Source organism: Gallinula chloropus (genome assembly GCF_964237585.1).
Source record: "Gallinula chloropus genome assembly, chromosome: 8".
Lineage (NCBI taxonomy): Eukaryota > Metazoa > Chordata > Aves > Gruiformes > Rallidae > Gallinula > Gallinula chloropus.
Window position 1 is genome coordinate 5,000,771 of NC_140093.1, and position 21,822 is coordinate 5,022,592.

A 21,822-nucleotide genomic window follows, 5' to 3' on the forward strand; every position below is an offset into this window, starting at 1 on the left:
TAGTTCTCCCACCTGGCTTTTCAAACCCGCTAACTATTTTTGCTCAGTGAGAAAAATACCTGTTTAAAAGTGTTTTCCAGGTAAAATCATCCTTACTGGTGAGAGGGGCCCCCAGCCCTGCCGGCCTGTTGCACACCTGACAGCTCTACGCGATGTGAGCGTGAGCTGAGGGTGTGCAGTTCTCCAGCATGGCAAGGCCCTGGTGATACACATTTTGCAGCCTGGCTGAAGGAGAGAAGGGTTAGATTAGATGTTAGGGGGAAGTTTTTTACAGAGAGAGTGATGAGGGGCTGGAACAGGCTGCCCAGAGAGGTGGTGGATGTCCCATCCCTGGGGGTGTTCCAGGCCAGGTTGGATGGGGCCCTTGACAACCTTGTGTAGATTCAGGCCTGGAGGTTGGTGGCCCTGCCTCTGGCAGGGGGGTTGGTGCTCTGTGATCCTTGGGGTCTCTTCCAACCCAAACCGTTCTATGACTCTGGCCTGCGCTTCATCTTCAGGCCCTGCTTCTACTGTCGTGCAAGTGTCTGTCTGCGGGCCCACACTTTCTGCACAGCAGGGATGCTTGCGTTCAGTGCTGAGGATACTCAGCTCCAGCCCTGAGAGTACCCGTGCTCTCTTTCATGCAGCTGCAGAATTATTAGATGCCTTTAATTAAGTCGGTGGACTCTGCCAGTGCAGCAGATGCCTCCATTAACTGCTCAGCCACGGGCGTTTTGCGAAGCAGTAAAGAATGGGAGCGCACCAAAGGAGAGAATCGCTTTAGCTTTGATCACTGTCCCCTGCAGCACTGGGCCTTCAAAGGGAGGCAAAAAGCTCCCCCCCCGCCTTACTGCATGCTATGAAGTGCCATCCCGCAGCGCATGTCAGAATTGCATGGGGTGCTGGAGCCACAGCGCATCTTCCTTCGCTTTATTTGGGTCTGGGAGCAGCTCCGGAGGTGAAGTAGCAGCGGCAAGGTGGAGGCTTCGTGCCAGCAGGTAGAAAAGGCAACTCTCCTTGGGCTAGGGGGGGTCTCGTGGGAGCTGAGCTGCATCCCCTGTTTGCAGCCAGTGGGCTCCAGGGAACAGAAGTACAACAGGAGGACGATCAGGACCTCTGATCTTGCAGTCCATTTCTCCTCTGCTTGCAAACAGCTGAGCAGGGTCCTGAACAGTTGTGAATTCCAGTGAGATTTCAGCAAGACAAAGGCAGGTAATCCTTGAGGAGCCAGTTAGAGAACTCACTTTCTGCTGTGATGAACCTTGGAGGCATTGAAGATCCACAGGCCTGCGAAGCTCCCTCAGTCCTGGTGGCCAGTGCCGAGGAAGGCTCAGAGCACCCTCCAGCATGCAGCTGGGCACCCATCTCCTGCCCAGTTAGGCAGAGTGTAATGGGTCCCATCCCCAAGGCACGGTGTAAACCTCCCTGCCTCAGCAGCTGGTTTTGTCCCAGCAATCAGAGACACCCAGCCCCAGAAACATCCCCTCAGCCAGGCGAAAGGCTTTCCCTCAAGCCATGGGTGACCAACCTGCTGAGAGGGAGAGGTTGTAGCCCCCGCTTGCCCACCCCAGGAGCTGAGGGCATAAGCTGGGATGCAGCTGTGTGTGCCCAGGGCTCACCGGGCACCGAGATGCTGCCAGAGGGAGTGAGAGACTCCCCTGGACCGTGCAAGGGCAGGGAGGGCAGCAGCAGACCAGGTATGCGCTGACTGTATCCACATGGGTTGCACCAAGAGGATCCCGGCGTACCCCAGGTGAGCATTCCAGCCAGCCTGGGAGGCAAAGCCCTGGCCCCCACTCCAAGCAATGTGAGAGGGGGTTTCAGTTCAGAAGGGGCCCAGCAGGACCAGGTCTCGATCATAACATGGGCCAGCAGCTCTCCCAACGAGCCCCAGTCCACCTGTGAGGTGCAGGATGCTAACAGAGCCCTGGCGTGGCGGGGGACAGCTCCAGGGCGCTGGCTGCCCCACGGCCACCGGCATCGCTCATCCTTGCTGGGAGCCCGGGGCCGGTCACCGCTCCCGCTGCTGCACGAAGCCTTTCCAAAGCCAGTTAAGGCTCGTACCGCCTCACAGCGTTACGGCGGCGGACACCTCGGCGCTGCCCGCGGAACGCAGCTGCCCAGGGCGGCCCGAGCACCGACCCCCGCCCGGCCCGGGGACGCCGCGACCCAGCACCCTGCTCCCGGAGCGGCTCTGCTCCGGGTTACCGCCTCACGCCCCCGACTCTGTGCACCCCCGTCCCGGCTCCGGGGCAGCGGGCGGTGCCGAGGGCCGGGTAGAGAGGCGGCAGCCCGGGGCGGGGCGGGGAGGAGCCGGCGGGGCGGGCGGCCGGGCCCTGCCCGCGGCGCTGCCCCCCGCGGCGCTGGGCGGGCGGGCGGTCCCCGCTGCGGCTCGGCTCCTTCTCCTCCTCCTCCTTTCCTCCTCCTCCTCCGCCGCCGCCGCCTCCTCCTCCTCCTGCTGCTGGCCGCTGCGGCGCGGGGGCTGCGGGCGGAGCGGCGGCGCCATGAGCGGGGCGGCGGCGAAGAGCGAGAAGCTGGACGAGGCTCAGGCGCTGGCCCGCAGCTGCGCGGGCAGACCCGACTTCCAGCCCTGCGACGGGCTCTCGCTCTGCGCCACCCACAGCCACGGCCGCTGCTTCCGCCTCCACTGGTGCTGCCACCTGGGATGGTGCCACTGTGAGTGAGCGGGCGGGAGACAGGGAGGGCGGGAGGGCCGCCGGGCCGCCCCGTCCCGTCGCGGTGTGTGCCCCCCCCGCTTCTCCCCCGGAGCTGTCCCCGTCGGGGTGGCCACTGCGGGGGGAAGGGTCCGGGAGGGAGCAGCCCCGGGCCCGAGCCTGAACTTTAGGGCGGCTCCCGGAGGGAGGGGTTCCCGGGTGGGAGCGGTGCCGCCTCGGGGCCTGGCGTCCGGAGGGGCCGGCGGGCGGTCGGGGAGCTGCGTGTGGCGCTGGCGGCTCGTCCCCGCCTACGGCTGGGCTCGTCCCCGGGTACTTGCCGCTGGGTTCTGACGGCTTGCTTCCCGCAGCCCTGCGCTTTAAAACCCTCGGAGCAGAGCGGTAACCGCTGCAGGGTGTATGTACGTACGGGTACACACACATATATACCAGGTGGGTACTGTTTGAGAGCCAAGCGTCGACCCAACTCTGCTGAAAAGGCGCCCGGCAACGTTAATATCGGTACGTGAGACAGTGGGGGGTGTGATCATGGAGGCTGGGATGGAGCCCTGGGTATCCAAACGGAGTTGGATGAATAATTGATCACGCACAGCCTTGAAGGGCAGGCTCTTCACCTGGCGGTTCCGTACGGGGTCAGGAAGATGGGGATGGGGCCGCGTGCTTACGTCGTGTGTTGCCTGGGATTTCTGAGAGCCTGGGTGGCTGGGGCGAAAGCTGGACCCTGGCATGAGGGTTGCTTGTTGGTGCTGAAGGTGTCGTGTCCCCCGCCCCGGCTCCTGACATCCCGTTCTCCTTTGAAGTCTGTCGCCATCCCTCCTTTTAATCCAGTCTCCTACATGGGTGCCCCCGTCACACGCACTTTGGGCACGTTTGGTTTAATGGGGAGAAGGGCCTGTGTAAAAAGCCACCATTTCTTTGGATGAGAGCTCCTGCTTGAATTAGCTATGCATTCCAGGAATCTCGCCTTGATTTGGGGTTCATCTGAAATCCATGCAGAACAATGGGGTATCTGTCTGTCCCCTGAATTGAGTACTGTGTGGTGGCACAACGGGCTGTGTGAGAAGGTGCCATAGTCACCTGCTGCCCAGGGACAGGGATGTCTCATTGGCATTTCGTTGATGACACAAAGGCCCTCAAGTTATGACCTAGATAGACTCTTCTTTTCCTTCTCTAGTCTTTTCTTTTTGTGGTCACCATCAAGATACCTGAGCTTACTGGCGCTCTGGAGTACAGGACTAGAGCTCAAAATGGTGCTTATGAAGAGATGCTACCTGAAACCAGTCAGGGACAGGCCCTCGGAAGGGGAAGTCAAATGCAGAGCTGGGAACATTTGAAGAACTGAGATTGCGGAGAAGGATCTGGGGAGCAAGCTGGATCGCAGGCTGAGCGTGTGTCAGCATCCAGAGGCCTTTGTGGTAGGAAATCCAAACCCAGAACCCGAGCCTTCACTTGGGGATGCATTAACAGGAGCATTGCGAGCATGCAATTTAATTAGTCTCTTCAGCTCGCTAATGATGGAACCAGACTGATGGGCTTAGTTTTGAGCACTGCACTTTAAAAAGCTGTAGGAGAACTGGAGCGAGGGGGGATTCTGTAGGAAAGCACAGCGATTGGCTTGGAAAATACGATTTACAAGAGGGTGCAACAGCAAAGGGGTTGTTGGGGCCGTAAAAGATGGGTGGAGGGAGGGGAGATGAGCTTTTCAGAGCGTAAAGGGAGCCTGGCAAAGCAGGATGTGTTCTGCTCTATGCAGGCCTGGAAGATACCAAGTTACCGCTTACCTGTGGCAAGGAGAGTTTAGGTTTGGGTATCAGAAAACATCTTAACTAAGAAAAGAAATGAAGTGAGGGAACAAAACCTTTAAGTAAGGCTTAGGCTGGTATCTCTTGGGAGTTACATGGAGACAATTCCCGCTTGGAATGACCACTTGAGATCCCACCCAACCCTTAGCTTCCCTGTGGCAAGTGTAAGGTTTAAAAATAATTGCAGCTTTTGCAAGAAGCATGGACTTCCTTCTTAATTTCTCCTTTAGGCCAAGGAGCCCTTAGGATACGTTTGTCCCATGAAACTGTGATTTTTAAATGAAGGCAGCCACACACCTCCTTTTTCTTGTTTAATCTTCTGGAAGCCACGAAGAAGCTCGCTCCCCTCTTGACCTCTTAATTCCTAATGCAAATTTTGGAGCTAAGGATGTCTTTGTATCCTGCTCCTGCAGAAGGAGTCGAGTTGGACACAAAGGGGGTAAGAATGAGGCCCTATAATGGAAAATTGTGTAGAGGTCAGAGATGTAATTAAACAGTGTTGGGAGTTATCTTCCATAAATGCTGTGCTGTAATACTGACTCGGGAGTCCTCAGAGGGTTCTTGAAAGTGGTTTTCTGTGACTCTTAAGAGCCGTATCGGGGTACAGGAAGCTCTACATCAATTAAAATGGCCTTTGAAGTATTATTTTCCATCAGTGTCCGAGGTCCTGGAGAATGTCAACTCGGTTAAAGTGCACTTACACTGAAAAATCACAAAAACTCACCCCCTCTCTGAGCAGCTTGTCTCCTTGTGTGTATTCAAGATCACATCTGCTTACTTTGGTGACAGAAGCAATTTAGCCTTGCGGAGCCACTTGGCTGTAGAAGTAATAATTGAGAGAGAACCCAGCCTGAATTCCCCAAAGCCATTTTTGTTGGCATGCTCTGAAGTGAGCAGTACTTGAAGCACTCTCTTTGCCTCCGATGTTTCTCTGTCCGTAAAATGGCAATAATAGGTGGCAGGTGAGATCACAGGGCCTGTTCAGTGCATCCAAACAGCTCCGGGAACCTCGAGCGCTGTGGGTATCCCTCTGACTTCTGTGTCTAAGCCTGGGAGTTTATTTCGGGTCATTTTTCTGTCTGCTTTGGGCTTGGTGGGGAGCAGATTTCCCTGTGAGATGGGAGGTGGTTCTTTCGTGTGCCTGGGGAGCTCTGAGCCCGACTCAGACCTCCGTAAGCAGATGCATGCAAAACATGCAGCACCCCTGGGCTCGGGGAGGCTGCTCTGGGTGCCACCAGAGATGCCCGGCTTGGTGGAGAGCAGGCAGCACCTCGCACCCTGCCGCAATAGATGTCTACAACACCCTCCCCTGCATGCTGCCAGACATCTGCATGCCTCACGGTTCCTGGCTCCACATGGGATGACGGCTCCAGCCTCAGGAGTCTGCTTCCCTGTGGGGGAAGTGGTGCTGGCCCAAGAGGTGGTGTGACTTCAACCCGTGTTTGTCCCGGTGCACGTTTCCCTTACTTGCACTGTGCCTTTTCAGTCCATCCCTTGCCAGGGAGACAGCCTCCCTTGTCGGCCTTCCTCCCCTCCAGTGGCCTCATGGGGTTTTGTGTATTTAGGTGCAGCCTGAGAGCCTTCAGGGACTCAGATCCAGAGAAAGCATGCGCTGGCGGCAAGGTGCCGGCCAGCCTCACCTCACCTCTGGAATTCCGCCGGGGCTCCGCTTTGCGCTGATGCTGCCTGGTGCGCTGGTGCCTGCTCCTGTGAGAAGGGATGATGGGATCCTCGGGCTCACACAGCCGTCCTGACAACGGGACTCTTGCGTTTTGCTAATTTTACTTGCTGAGAATTAGCTCACCGGAGGAAGCATCACGCTTGAGACAAGATTGGCTTCATCCCCAGACAATGTAAAAATAGGATGTTCTGTTGCAACCGCCTTCATTTTTATTTATTTATTTATTTATTTTTTAATCCAAGCATCTTGCCTTGTGTCACACGCCTTGCAGAGCTCTCGGTGCGTGGCGTTGCGGTAGGGATACGGTATGAATGAGGGTTCCACAATACTCCTTTCACAGCACCGGTATCAAGGGCTGGTAATTGTCTTGCTACCTTGTGCTAGACTTTCTGGGATTTATTTCTTTCTTTTTCCCCTGGTTCAACATCAACAAAAGCAGGCTGGTAGTTACCTGAAGCCTCCCACCTGCCTGTAAATTAATAAATGGAAGAAAATATTAAATATAACTTTCAGTTCCACTGCTCTGTGAGAGGTGGCTGCTTGGACCACTCATGAGGCAGCCAGGCTAGTGCAAACTGCGAGGTCTCTGTGGGGCAATCAAGGAGGAGAACCAGTTGCTAGACTCAAGCACGTGAAAGGGCTGCAGATGCTCCCCCTGCCCGTGTGTTTTGGTAAGCAGTGTGTGGCAGTTCCAGGTGCACCGTGAAAACAGCTCCCTGCTCCCCGGTGTGCGTCACGTAACGGTGGGACTGTTACGCCCCGAGTGTAGATCCAGCTCCGGCTGCTTCTGCGTTAGGCCAAGCTGGCTTGGCAAGAGCCCCAAGGAACTGGCGCTCCTTGGCGGTCTCTGGCTTGTGCTGGGTCTCTCTCAGCACAAGCTCTGTCTCTTCCTCACTGTGTCTGTGTTAGGTCCCCAGAGCCAAGCCTTGGCTCTGTGGTCGGTCTGTGCCGTGTGCCTGGGCAGTGAGAAGCGATGCTCCATCTCTCCCAGTGGCGCTGGGAATGAAGGGTGTCAGCACAGTCCCTGTGCCTGTGCACAGGGAGCAGGGTGCTTGTTTCTTACCTTCCTCTGCACTTGATAAACCCGTGGAGTTACTTGGTAACAACTATGGTTATTTGTCTGAGGGAGTTGGGGGTGTTCACCCTGGAGAAGAGGAGGCTGAGGGGAGACCTTATCCCCACCCCCACTGACCTGACAGGAGGGTGCAGAGAGGCGGGCGATGGTCTCTTCAGCCAGAGGACAGGAGATGGGACAAGGGGAAATGGCCTCAAGCTGTGCCAGGGCAGGGTCAGGTCAGATGTGAGGGAAAAGTTCTTCCCTGAAAAAGCTGTCAGGGCCTGGCACAAGCTGCACAGGGAGGGGGCTGAGTTACGACTCCTGGGTGTGTTTAACAGACGGGTAGATGAGGTGCTCAGGGTTATGGTTTAGCTTAGGATGGGAATGGTTGGGCTTCATGCTCTTAAAGGTCTTTTCCAACCTGGTGATTCTGTGATTTTAAAATAAAACCATCCATTTTCAGTTCTGCAAAGGTGTGAAACCTCTCGACTATACCTCTTCCGTAGAGAAGGAGGTGGTTTTGTGTGGGATGTGGCATCTCCTACCTGTCCCTGGCAGTGCATGCACCCTGGCCCCATGCCCAGGTGCCAGTATTTCCCAATGCATGCAGCATGTAAATAGCAATGTGCACACAAGTAGCTTTCCTGCAGCATCTCTCCCAGCTCTCCAGCAGCAGAAGCCATCAGCAGGGGCTCCCGCCAATCTTTGAAGCCCGTGTAATTATTCAGACCTGGGTCTGCCCGTGGGAACTGTAAGTGGAGAATGAACGAGTCAGCCTTTCTCTTCTGTAACAGCCCACTGGTAAGTGAGCTGAAACGATTATTGGAGGTATTCTAGTGTGCTGTGAGAGCGTGGGGGTCGAAAAGAGGAGGAGTGTCTGCCTGCCAGCCGGCTTCTGCTGATCCTTCCCGTGCAGGAGAAGCTGCCGCAGCCCAGGAGGGGATCCTAAAGCAAGCCCTGGGGTGCTCTGCAGCATTGTGTAGGGTGTAGATCTCCAAAAGCCTGGCCTTTTGTTCTGGTGGGCGTTTCTTTGTGTTGATTTGGGGTGGCTACAGAACCCCGTCCAGGTGAGAGCAAGGAGGTGGTAGCATACCAGTGCCGTACGTGTATCTCTGCGAAAGGTGATGTAGACTGGAGCTTACTGGAAGTAGCCAGCGTGGCACCAGTGATGGGAATGTGAATTTCCAGCAGTGCTGTTCCACAGTTACACCCCGATGACTGATTTGTGGGACAGACACAGAAAGGGACTTGTGATGTGCTTCTGGGTTAAATGCTGAGACTGGATGTTTGGAGTAGCTCACGCTTTATCTTTGTGAGGGCAAACTGTCTAAGCAGGAATGGAGCAGTGGACTGGGTGTTCCCTGAAACCACAGCTTGCCTTGCTGGGAGGATGATTACAAATCCTAGGGCAAATAGGCATCTTCCTTTTGCTTTTGCTGTGAAAAGGATTTGAACATCCACCTGGTTTAAGTCCACATATCTAGACAGAATGTTTGTGCACAAGCAAGACAGCGTGCTGAGCACCAGGAGAGAGCTGCAGGAGGGTGGATTCCTCAGCTTGTGGTGGGAAAAGGCTTTTAATGAGGCTTTGCTGCCTGTGGCTGTGCAAGAGCCTCTCTTCACCTGTAGCTTAAAGAGCTATGATATTCTAGCTTCATTTCACTCAGCTGTGCACAGTGAAGGAGAGAAAAATCAGCTTAATGTATTCTGGAGCGTAACTCAAAGGGAAAACACTCACCCAGCAGTTTTTGTGGGTGCATCACCCTGAACCCAGGTTGCATTTTCTTGCTCTGGTTTCAGTCACGATCTGCAAATGGCCGTATGAATCCACTAGTGATGCTGTGTCTTGGAAAGGGAACCCCCCGTGTAGCTTCACAGAACCACAGGGGTTGGAAGGGACCTCGAGAGCCCATCGGGTCCAACCCCCTGCCAAAGCAGCTCCCCAGTTCATATTGCACAGGTCAGCATCCAGACGGGGCTGGAATATCTCCAGAGAAGGAGACTCCACACCCCCCCCTGAGCAGCCTGTCCCAGGGCTCCCTCACCCTCACTGGGTAAAAATTTTTCCTATACTCCAACTTGCAGCCATTGCCCCTTGTCCTGTCCCCACAGAGCACTGAAAAGGGGCTGGCCACTTCCCCCTGCATCCCATCCTTCAGATATTGATAAACATTAACAAGGTCCCCCCTTAGTCTTCTTTTCTCCAGGCTGAACAGTCCCAGCTCACTCAGCCTTTCCTCACAGGGGAGATGCTCCAGGCCCTATGGGAACATCAGCATCTTTGAGAGAACCTGCGAGCATCTGTTTTGGAATCCTGGCTGTAATGGGGTTATGGTTTGAGACCTGCACGTTCAGTGATCATTATTATTATTATTAACAAACCCCTGATAGGCTGTAACAGGAACAGGCCACAGGAAAGTACAGGAATTCAAGGCACTTGCTGTAAGAACATCTTGTAGGACTAACTCACCCATGCCTCACGTGGGACTCGGTAGAAATCACTGCACTTCATTCTCCAAAAGTCCTGAGGAAAAGGGGCCTCGTGTACCAAAATGCTGTGTGCCAGCCAGCAGCTTGTTTGTCAGACACTCAGGAAGTGTTTCAAAGTCCATCTGTCCATCCGAGGAGGGTGATTCGGATGGAATCACCTCTGCTTGCCCCAGACTCAGTGAGCTGGGGGTCAGATCCTCAGGGAGTTGCAGATGAGTGACATGGCTCCTCTGGAGCTGCTCAAAGGGTGCTCCTTGCATGAAGCTTGCTCGAGACCAGCCTGCAGCAAGCAGCCTGTGGATGTTTCCTACCAGAGGCAAGGACTTCAGAAGGAAAAGTTCATTACTGTCACATCCCATTAGCTGGCGTTACCTATCAGAATCACCAGGGTGGAAAAGACCTTTAAGATCATTGAGTCCAACCGTCCCTGTCCTATGCAAAACCATATCCCTCATCTACCCCTCTGTTAAACACACCCAGGGATGGTAAATTCAGGTCCTTGTGAACATCTTTGTGGTGAAGGCTGAGCCTCTGCTCCTCCTCAGAGCCCTTCGTTCCAGTAAAAGGCTTCAGGCACTTTTCTCACTGCAGAGCAGTGGCTCAAAGACAAGGCTGGTAAGGGAGTTCAGTGCCTCTGGTGGGTGTGGGGCTTCCTTCCTGGGCTCTGGGTGAGGAGGTCTGTTGGCCAGCTTGAAGCACGCTTACTCCAAATGCCCAAATGCAAAAGCACCTTCTAATACACTATCCTTCCTGCTGCGGGTGCTGATGGAGGCTCCATGTGTCTCCTTCAGCTGCAGCCCACGGTCATACCCTTGCATCACCCTCTGAGACAACTGAGTCACCAGATTGTCACCGGCCCGGTTTCATCCCACAGGTCTGCAGAGCTGACTGTGTGCTCAGGTGTGCTGGGAGTGCTGAGGAGGGCTTTCAGGTGCTTGGCACAGGACCTCAGGTGTTCTGGCAGCACCTGTGTGCACATCAGGAATGTGCCAAGCAGAGCTGGGCACACAAAGAACAGGGACCTTGGGGTGATTTTATGTAGTGGCTCTCGGCATAACCAACGCTGCCCTATGGTTGGTGTCTGGCTTCACACTTTGGTAACTTCATTGGTAAGGCTGCACCAGAAATTTTTGTTTCTGTAAGAGACAAAAAGCAGAATGTTTCACTCAAAACACTGTAAGAAGGGTTCTGGAAGGACAGCTGTGGCAGGGTGAGCTTAACTGCTGATGGGTGGCACAAGCTTATACTGATGCCAAAAGCTGGTTGGCAGTGGATTGGGTTCCAGGTAGTGCATGGAGACTTGGGGACACACACAGGGGGACATGGCCAGCCTCTTCTCAGTGTTCTGTGGGGACAGGACAAGGGGCAATGGCCTCAAGTTGGAGCACAGGGAGTTCTGCACCAATCTGGGGAAGAACTTCTTCCTGGTGAGGGTGACAGAGCACTGGGACAGGCTGCCCAGGGGGGGTGTGGAGTCTCCATCTCTGGAGATACTCCAGCCCCATCTGGACACCGACCTGGATGACCTGTCCTAGGGAGCTGCTTTGACAGGGAGTTGGACCCGATGAGCTCTGGAGGGCCCTTCCAATCCCTATGATTCTGTGATTTTGTATCTCTCTCTGCATATAGAGTGCCCCTGGTTTAGTGTGGTGTGGGTTTTAGCCCAGCCCCTTCATGAATTTACTTGTGGATAAGACACAGAGTCTGTTTTCATAACAGCTTTGATTCTTCCACTAATCAATTTTTACGTAGTGGCTGATCACGGAGTTCAAGCAGCGCAGTCGGTGCCGTTCAGAGATGGTTTTTCCAATAGTTCAGTATATTCACATAAATGGAAGTCAGAAACCTACCAGAAAAGCAAAATCTGATTGCTTGGCAACTAGGCCTTTGGATTTCATATTCCCACGCTTTAATTTAGGCAACGGAACTGTTGTAATTTATATATAACCAGTCTGGTAAACAATTGCAACAAGAGCCACACATTGCCCAGGTGGCCAGGAATGCCAGCGACATCTTGGCTTGTGTCAGACCCAGTGTGGCCAGCAGGTCTGGGGAGGTGATTGTGCCCCTGTAGTTGGCATTGGTGAGTGCTGTGTCCAGTTCTGAGCTCCTCACCATAAGGAGGACATCGAGGTCCTGGAGCGTGTCCAGAGAAGGGCAGCCAGGCTGGGGAAGGGGCTGGAGGGCAAATCCTATGAGGAGCAGTGAACTGGGGGTGTTCAGCCTGGAGAAGAGGAGGCTGAGGGGAGACCTTTTCCCCACCTCCACTGACCTGACAGGAGGGTGCAGAGAGGTGGGCGATGGTCTCTTCAGGCTGGGACAGCTCTTGCAGCCTTCTTCAGGCCACCAGCATTAGCCTGTCCACAGGCAGGTGCAGGCCAGAGGAGACACTCACCTTTTCCTTTGGTTTCCTACCCCATGCCACCAGATCCCAGTGCTCCCTGGCCAGTGTGGGATCACACCAAAGGTGATACTTTGACCTCTGTGCCAGCACTGGCTTACCCTGCCACAGCAGTGAGCTCTGGGTTCGCTCCCACACGTGTAGTCCAGCTGCACGGAGCCATTTGCTTGCAGTGGTGCTGTGACATGGACGTGAGGGCCCCATCTCCTCCACCTCCGAGGGCAGTGTGTGGTCTCTTGGGTTTTTCCCACGTGGAGCATTGCTGGATCCCACACTCCTCTGAGGGAAGGGCTGGCACCTCTATGGGCACACATCAGCTCGGCATGGTGACGTATTCAGGAAGAGCAGTCCTTGGAAGTTCTCCAGCAGCGGGGTCAGTGTGGGGAAGGAAGCGGGAAGATTGGTTTGAAGAAAGTGCAAAGGGAAAGGTGCATAGATAGGCACCAGGAGCAGCAGTAGGACGAGGGTTAAAGGCACAGCCTGTGCCAGTAAGCACACTGTTCCCAGTGTCGAAGCAAAGGACGAGTAGTTTGTCGAGCCCAGAAGGCTCGCGCTGCAGTAAGGCCACGCACAGATGACTTGTCAGCAGGAGCCCCCGTACCCTGATCACAGGAAGGGAGCACGGGTACAGCGTATGCTGCAGGTTCTCTGGTCAGCCCACTGGGAAGAGAGGCTGCAAACACAAAGATGCTTCTGCCCCGACCTCTCCTGCCTCAGCCGTCCATCCAGGCTGTCTCCTGGGGGTGCAGAGTAGGGTCTTTCTTGCTTGGTACAGGCCTGCAGAGAGGCCTTTCCATTCCAGAACCCGTTCTGTGTATTTGAGAATTCACAGGAAAACATCCCCGTTGCAGAGAGGGGCTCCAGGGGACCCCTGCAGCACATACCATTCACCTGAGCGAAGGCTGCAACTTGTCTCCCAGCACCTGGGATTCCTCTATCCCGTTCTCATTTCCTGGGGATATCAGCACACTGCTCCATGCTTATCTCCCTGTCGCCGCATCAGCATGCTGCCTGTCTGCATGAAAACGATGGGATGCTGGAGCTCGAGCAGATGGTGCACAGGGATGGGTTTGTAGAATAAATATTTAGAACTAAGCTGGGGTTTTTTTTGGCTATCTCTTCTATGGAATTTAAAGGAGAAAAAAACCCAGGGAGACGTGCAAATAGCGTCTGTTCTCCCTTTTGGGGGTAGCTCTGTAAAGCCACGGTGGAAGGCAGATATCCTTGGGGCTGGAGCTCGGGTTGGGATGGCCAGTGCCAAGGTGCTGCACTCGTGGAGGGAGCCAGGACCTTCTACGCTTCCTGCTGTGCCCGCGCTACGGGGTATGTGTGTGCTCCTGTAACCCAGCGTGGGCTCGGGCGGAGAGAGCTCCTTTTGGAACATCACTGTTCATCGCTTCTCTGGGTGACTGTATTCTGTTCTTCTCTTACAAGCAAATATGGCCCCTTTAAGAGGGTTTATGGCTGCAGGGAACGTTTCTCAAGCCTCCAGCATCGCTGCTTCTTTAAGTCTGGTAAATCTGTGTAAGAAATGAAGGAGCAGGGATGATAGAAGGAGGCCCGGGGGTCTGTTTGCATTGAAGAGTCACCTGCTCCTAAGCAGACATGCACAGAAAATCCTGGAAGGCTTGGACAGCTCACAGCACATACAGTCGTGATCTGTTTTGTGTTTAAAACAAATCAACACAAAAGGGCATTAAAATACAAATTAGATGAGGAAATTGCTGGTATTTCCACCACCTCCACCCCCTGCCCCATCTTTGTTTCCTGTGAGAAGCTTACCGCTCATCAAGTCAAGGGCTGTCACAGCTGTCTGGCTGTACAGCAAGGAGAAAGGAGAAGGATCACCTCTCCTTCCTGGGAGGAGAGCTGGCAGCTGCACAGCCCACTGCTCCAGGAGCCACAGTAGGAACCTTGCTAGACAAGTTCATTTCCATGCTTGGGTGAGGTTGGGAACAGGACAGTCATTGGTGCTTCTGAGAGTGGGTGCTGTCTGTAACTGTGACTTCTGTTAGGTCAGAGCATGCTGATGGTTCCTGGTGTGCCTCCAGATTGCTAAGGTCCTGGTGTGCGGCTGCTTTCTCTGCTGCGGCGGCACTGGGGTAACTGGTGTTCCTTTGGATGGCTTGTGTCCTTGGAGCCTCTTGGATGGTCCCTCACTGTGCCTTCTAGCCCTGCCAGGAGTACTGGAAGCATGCAGGACACTTGTGTGCATTCCCTGCGCTGCCTTTTTGTTCAAACAGTCTCCATGCTTTCCCAAAGCTGTTTGGCAGCAGCACAGCTCAAGCCTATTGCTTGCATGAAGGTGCTGTGTACTTTTATCTGTGATGCTTCTTCCATGCTGACAAGCAGTTGAGGTATGCTTGTTATAACCACCAATGGTTGGTGGTTCAGCTCTGCTTGAGCTTGTTCTGTCCATCTGATGCTGCCTCCTTGTCCTGAAATACTTTTCTTCTGGTGGCTTATTCCATGTCTCACGTTCCCAGCACCGCGTGCGATGTTGTGCTAGATACAGCCTGGTAACAGCTATTGGGTACAACCCAAAGAAATAGGAACTGGGCTAACGGAGGGTTAATTGGATTTCCTTACATGTGCCATCTGGAAACATACTCTGGATTTCTCCTTCCATTCATTCTCAGCTCTCTGGAAAAGTTGTTGCTGTGCTCTAAGCTGTTTGAAGCCCTTGATGAATATTTATAGTTGGGGCAGTCTTTGTTTGCAAAGGTTTATTGTGCCATGCTGGGAATAGAAGTGGAAAGAGATGAGGAGGAAGGGCCAGAGGCAGTCACTGTGCCCGGTGGTGGGGCTGGAGGGCAGCATCCCCACGTAGGGTGCTCAGATCATGCTTTTGGATGACTCTTCTGTTTGGCTGAACCCTTCTGGAGAAGAGGCACCCCAAGCAGGCTTAGGGTGCTGCCTGCCCTTCAGTATACATCTCCAGACTGCAGGCAGCAAGCTTCGCTTCAGCCTGTACCAGGGCAAACCCTCTGCCTGCCCCCACCTTCTGCTCTGGCAGTGGTGGAATGATAGCTGGTTCCTTCCTGGGCAGGGCTGGGGCCAACTGCAGGCCAGCGTGTCCAGCACCTGTGCCACCCGCTGCCCTGGGGGCTTGCAGAGCTGGCTTGGTGTTGGACATCTTATCCTTTGTCCTTGGGCTGCTGTGCCAATCCAGGCAGCGATATGCTGCTCCAGCTTGTAGCTGTCATCACCTGTGAGACAACTTCATTTCAGCAGCAGAGGGGCGTGCGTCTGGTCAGCTCTTCCTGAAGAGACAGCCTTGTCTCTCCCGCCACGCGGGTGAGGGATGAAGCAGGTCCAGTGCTTGGCTGTTCTCTGTCTTCTGCTGTGAAGAGAGCCAGCAGTCGAGAAACTGATCTCCAAGGTCTCCTTGGCACAGGATGGGGAGGAGCCCATCCGGAAGCCCTCCAGGCTAACGCTGTCTCCCTTTACGTGTGCATCATGAACACTCGCTTCACCTTCCCTCCTTCAAAGATGTGCAGTATTTAATTGGATTTCGCCCCCCCCGAGTTCTTCATGGTGGGACCAACCTCCCCCCAGGTAGGCTGATACTTTGGCAGGGTTGTGTGCGGCGGTGGGAGAGCTTTGCATGGCTGGAGGAAGGACTCTGGCTGGCTGTAACCAACGGTCGCTGGTGCTGGTACATGGGAAACAAGTCGCCGACGCTTCAAGAGCAGCTGTCTGGCCATTTGACCACGGACACCATTTGCACACTCGTATTTGGTGTGAGCTGCTCCTAAGCTGCACAGGTTAAATCAAGCCAGGGTACGGGTAAATAATAGCGTTTGGTTAGTGAGCCCTCGTTAGCCCTGCTGATTTTTGGAGACTGGATGAGCTGGCAGACCGGAGAGTACAGAAATCTCTGCCCAAGCAGCTGCAGGGGAGAGAATAGACATGAAAAAAGCTTTTATGTTTCAGTTATAAGGTGTCCAAGTGTCTTGCTTGCAAACAGCCGTCCATGGCACGTAGCGCCGACGTGGACTTCCAAGATCCACGACCGCAGACCCACAGCAATCTTCTTGTTTTCTCAAGTGCATTGCAGTTTATACTGCTGTTAGGATAAAAATCCTTTGAGACAACCTTCTGAAGGGTAAAACCTGAGAATTTAAGAGAAACCTTGCTGCTGGTACTCTTTTTCCTTTTCTTTTTTAAATGCCGAGCACGTTAACGTGTGTCAGAGGTAAAACTGGAACGCTGGGCCCAGGGGCTGCGGAGGATAAGATGTTTAAGCAGCACCTCTGCTTATTTCATGGTTAACTTATTTTGTATTAGCCCCGGAAATTGCTGCTGTGTCTTTTTGGTGAGGATGCATGCAGACTGCTCAATAAGCAAAACATCAGAAAGAAATGACCTCCTGGCTGGCTTCTGCAGGCTCGTATTTGGGTTTCTGTAAGCAGGGGATGTGAGGATGTGGCTTCCCGTCAATCAATCAACCAGCCACGTAGTTCTAGTAATCAGCACCACAACCAGGTCTTCCGCAGGAATGATACAGAAGCAAGCAGCGGCTTAGGGGGATGAAAATTGTTCTGACATGCCTGAGTTTGCTCGAGATCCGCGGGTCAGGATGGAGCTCGCTGCTCCACTGGCTTCCACCTTCGCCTCCTGGCAGGCGTCGTCGGAGGTGCAGAGCCAGGCTTTGGTGAGCAGCAGCCATCCCGTTTGGCAATAAAACTGCTCTTCCTGTCAACAGAGACACAGGGAGATGAGCACTGGCATCCTTGGCTGTGTCTGGAATAGCTGTTTTGTAGCTGAGCATCAGGTTCTCTGCACACCGATTCTCTGGAGGGTCAGGTTTTGGGCTTTGCCAAGGGTCAGTTGGATAATGAAGCAGCGGAAAAACAATCCGTCCTTTCCAGTGGCGTGCAGACTGCTGTCACGGGGTGACTGGGATTGGACACGTGTTCGCGGAGGAGGCGGCTTGGGGAGCTGGCGGTGCAGGTGCTGGTGTGGGATTTCAGGCACGACCCAGAGTTGTGTGTAGCCTACACACCTACTTCTGCAGCCGCACATTGTCTCACGTTTCGGTGTATCCGCTGTCACTGATAATTGAGACTTCTCCTGACGGTACTCACAGAGTATGCTTAGGGGGTCTTGTCCTAAGGGAACACCACCTCAGGAGTCATTTTCCTATCAGCTGTCTCATTATCTGGTTGGTCCCCTTCTAGTAGCACCTCATATCTATTGCTTAGAGGAACTTGAGGAGGCAGGACAGGCATGGAAGGCACTCTCCTACTACCCTGCTATGTACCTGCTTCCATTCATCCCTTCCATTAAGACTGTCCAGCCTGGGGGAGGGTACAGGGTCCCTCCAGTCCTGGGCACTGTCAGCTGGTATCTCACATGTCTGTGGCTGGGAGGACAGAACCTGGCTCCTCCAATCTATCTCCATTTTAGCCTCCCTGATGCTCATGAGCCTGTCTAGTTTATCTTTGAGAACATCTACCTCTTTTTGTAGGTATGCTGCTCTGCTGAGGAGATCCCTAATCAGCTCACACAGCACACAGCCATGATCAGAGCTTTCTTCTGCTGCAAGCATGTTGTTACATTCCTTGCACCCCAAGACCTGCACTGCAACATGCTGCTGTGGTAACTCTGACAGGGCCGAGTTTCACAGATTTCCCATTAACCACCCAGGAGAGGAACAGGCTCTTGCTTCCCCCAAGCCCTTTTGCCACCGTGGTGGAACTGCAAAGCATCTCCCTAGCAGCTGTGACAGCGCTTGAGAACTTCCTGAACTTCTGCAAGCGCCGCAAGCCGCGTTCCACAGAATTTGGGGATTGGGGTTGGTTTGTTTTGGATGCAAGTTCAGCACATGCAGAGTTCCTCCTCCCCCCCCCCCCCCAAATTACCATCTTTTGCATAGGCAGCGGTGGTGAGTGACCCAGGAAGCAACTTGTGCTGCCCCATCTAGCCTGGCATCCGCAGTTGTGTCAAACGCTGTGATTTCCAGGGGTGTTCATCAGTGCAGCTCCAGCCCAGAGTTCTTCAGCTGACCTGGTTGGAACAAATAGGCAATAAATTACATGCTGGTGTATGAAAAGGAACATATCAGAAGTAGTGCTCAGAATACTATCTGATCAAACTCTTGCCAGCTGTTTAAAGTCAGCCAAAAAAAATTATTGCTGGCTAATTCAGTGGGAGGTGGATCAGTCTGAGTTGTATCGTAAGGAAACTTGGGGGACTTGCGCTTCAGGGATAGTTTTCTGTGAAGATGACATCCCTGCCGATCCCACAAGGTGTGGGAGTGAGCTTATTTTTAAAAGCCTGCATTTGTTTTTCCTGGGATACATCATGGCTGCTGTGTTTACACAAGTTATGGAGGCTAAGGAGCTGTAACCGCAGCTCCATCCTTCACCCGGTCTCAACAGCTCTGGCTATAAGCACCAGCACCCCTTAAAGAGGGACACAGTCATGTTTTAAAACAGAAGATTAATCTGTCTGAAATAAACCCATGCATAAAACTAGCTGGAGCTTAAACTTGTACCAGAATTCCAGAGAAATTTGGAAATCCATTCATACAGAAAACTAACTTTTTCCTGAGTGGGCGATTTCCTCTTTGACCTGGCAGAGCTTCTCCTTGGAACACAAGGAGCCAGTTCCCACCAGCCGTTTCCCTTCTGATACGTGGCAGGGGTGGGAAGAGCCTTCCCAGTGCGTGAGGTCCCCACCCCCCTGGTGATGTGCCAAGGCTGGGGCTGGCAAAGCACAGCCCATGCGTGGGCCCTGGCTCATTGGGGCTGGTAGAGCCAGTGAACACCCCAGAACCTGCCGGAGCCAAGACTTGGGATCTCTGAGTCCGTTCTGCTGCCAGGGCTTTCAGCAGGTGGCTGGGGCACTGACTCCCACACAGCCTGGGGGTTTGTTGTGGTTCACAGCTCTTCCCTGGGCCAGGAAGAATTCCCAGGCTGAGGACAGGATTTTTTACTGCCAGAGTGAGCCCTTCTCCTTGGGGATTGGAAAGCCTTTCTCTCCCACCCCTGTCCTGGCTCTCCCTGAATGGAAATGCAGGCGCTGCTCCAATTTTCCCAAAGGAGTGGGTAAATTTGGAGGAGAAAGGCTGTGCCTTCCTCTGAGCTGTAAGCCAAACACCACGTGGCAGATCTCATCGCATCATGGTGTGGCCAGATTTGCTAACACAGTGCGACTCTGGTGGCTTTCTGCTGCTTACCTGGAGAGCCTTGAGCATCAAGCCAGCCCTTCGGTGCTTCGGTACTTGCGCTGCCTTCGCAAAGTGGTGCGTGGAACTCGTGCTGCCAAACTCTTCCCCCAGCCCCTCTGTGTGGAAGGCTTCTGGAAATTCGTGCTTTCGTAGCGTGTGAGCCCCTTAGGGAGACATGAGTCTGTCTCCATGTAAATAAATGTAGCGCTTCAGAGTCGCAGGCACAGCCTCAGGTCTCCCAATTTTTCCCTAACAAAGTACTTGATTTTCTGCTCTTTTATTTCTTTCTTTTAGTGGAGGGTTTCAGTTCACACTTGGTTCAGCTCTGTATAACCAACATAATCCTATTTCCTTACTACTTAACCAGATAATCAAGATGCCGAAAGCAGTTCTACGGCTTAGGAATTCCTTTATCTGCTACCTTAAGACTCTAATGGCAGGCAAGTACGAGCCTCTGGTTTAGAGCGTGGAAACCCACAGTTCAGCCCCTAAGAAAAAAGACCATGGAAACAGGCGGAGAGGCCTGTTGTAATTGGGAACAGAAACAATAGCAGTGACATAATTGAATTTAGATCACTGTGGCAAGGCTGTGAGTGAGACCCGCTCCGCGTTCGGTTACAAAACCCCACTGATCTCTGAGCAGCTCTTGATTTTTCTTCTCCCCCACCCCAAATGGTGCAGGCAGACTCGTTGGTGCTCCCTGTCCTCAGTGTTGTGCCCCAGAGTTGATTTTCTAGAATTAACAGTGTCCTACAGCTGCCTCAGAAGCCGAGGGAGGAGGATGACCAGGGTGAGGAAGGTTACACTTACCTGCAGTACCAGATAACCCATAGCCAGGAGGGGACCAGACACCTCAAGGCCGCTGAAATCAGAGCAGCTGCTGTGCGCAGGGAGCCCTTGGTTGTGATTAATGGCCAAGGGGAAGCATCCTGTCATCGGGTTGTTTCCAATTTAACGATAATTGCCTTAAAACACTGTTTTTTCCCCTCTGTTTTCCCTGCAGGTAAATATGTCTATCAGCCCATGACGCCTGTAGAGCAGCTTCCCAGCACAGAAATACCCGTTCAGCCCCGGGAGTCTACGAACACCATCCAGATCTCCGTATCGCTCACCGAGCACTTCCTGAAGTTTGCTCCCGTCTTCCAGCCCCCTGTGCCCCCCGACTCCCCCCAGTTCTGCACGATCGCGGACCTCTTCATTGACAACTACCGCGTGAAATGCATCAACGGGAAGATGTGCTACGTGCAGAGGCAGCCTCCCCCCGCCCCCCACAAGATCAAGCCCGAGGAGGTCCCCGTTCGCAATGCCTTAATCACAAGAGAGAGCAATACACCAAAAACAGACCACTGCTCCTCCCCTTCCAGCTCCGAGGACTCCGGGATCAATGCGGTGGGGGTTCACTACATGGAGTCGTGTGATGAGGACACAGAAGGGGTGGCTGAGCTGAGTTCTGAGGAAGATTACAGCCCCGACAGCAGCTGGGAACCAGATGAATGCCCGCTCTTGTCACCCTCGCAGTGCGAAATGGAAGTGATTGAGACTATAGAAACCACTGTGTGAGCCGACAAGTTGCTGTCAGACAAGCCCCGTTCCCACTGAGTAACGTTGCTTTTGTAGTATTTATATTTTCCCCGTTTTTTTCTGACAATCCCGTTTTTCCAGTGCACTTGGTATTTCAGATCCCTCGTGGGCGCGCGGTCACAGGACTCACGTATTGGGGGTTGGACCCGATGATCTCTAGAGGTCACTTCCAACCCCTACGATTCTGTGATACTGGTGGACTAGCAGCAGCCTGAGCAGTTTTAACACGTTCTCAGCCTGACCGGATCTCACACGTTACGACTTTGATAACCGAAACAGGCCCTTTTCTTGGTCTGGGTTACGTCACACGATCCCTTTCATACAAGGATGTGCCCCTTGAGATGTTTCCATCTGTCGGAATGCTTGTGGCAGGCCTTCAAAGCACAGGGGGTGAGCTGGGGCGGCACGCCTGTGAGCAGCAAAACCCAAGCTGCTCTTACTCTCTCAGACAGTCCACGCGAGGTGTGGTGACACGAAGCTCCTTCCGGCTCCGTCTGTCTCTCTGTCCTCACGCACCATCCATCCATTTCTCTAGTGCTGGCGCAACCCTTCTCAAAGGCTGTTGGCACCGCTCTTCCGGCGGGTCAGTGTGGCAGGCTAGAGAACGCACAAAGTGCCTCCAACTCTTCTCCAGGCTATGCACCGAGCATCTGCATAGTTAGCTCAGGCTCTGAAGTCTCCTGAGAAAGCAACCGCTGCTCCAGAGGGGGATCACTTGTCTGGATCCAGCTTTTTCTCTTGATCCATCTTGGGAAAGCAGATCTGGCTCTCACAGCTCATCAGGATGGGGAGCAGGCAGAGGTGAAGCATGGCCTGTCTAACCAAAACCACGCTGGACCGGGGTGTAAAACAGCGATAGGCAAAGGAAGTGACTACCTCCAAACACAACATCTGTCCTTGGCTCTGCCTGCTGCTTCCTCACGTGCTGTTTGGTGCCAGACGTGCGTGGCTCAGGGCCTGCATTTGCCTGAAGAATAACAAA

General features: G+C 53.7%; 1 protein-coding gene across 1 annotated transcript; it reads left to right on the top strand.

Annotated features, from left to right (window-relative positions):
• Positions 1-2,471: 2,471 nt before the first annotated feature.
• On the top strand, positions 2,472-20,819 carry LOC311194223 (UPF0524 protein C3orf70; the record flags this gene model as incomplete). The annotated part of the gene is made up of 2 exons (XM_084267257.1): positions 2,472-2,655; positions 20,263-20,819. The coding sequence occupies exons 1-2, from the start codon at positions 2,484-2,486 to the stop codon at positions 20,817-20,819; spliced, it is 729 nt and encodes a 242-aa protein (XP_084123383.1). The 5' UTR covers positions 2,472-2,483.
• Between the last annotated feature and the right edge of the window lie 1,003 nt (positions 20,820-21,822).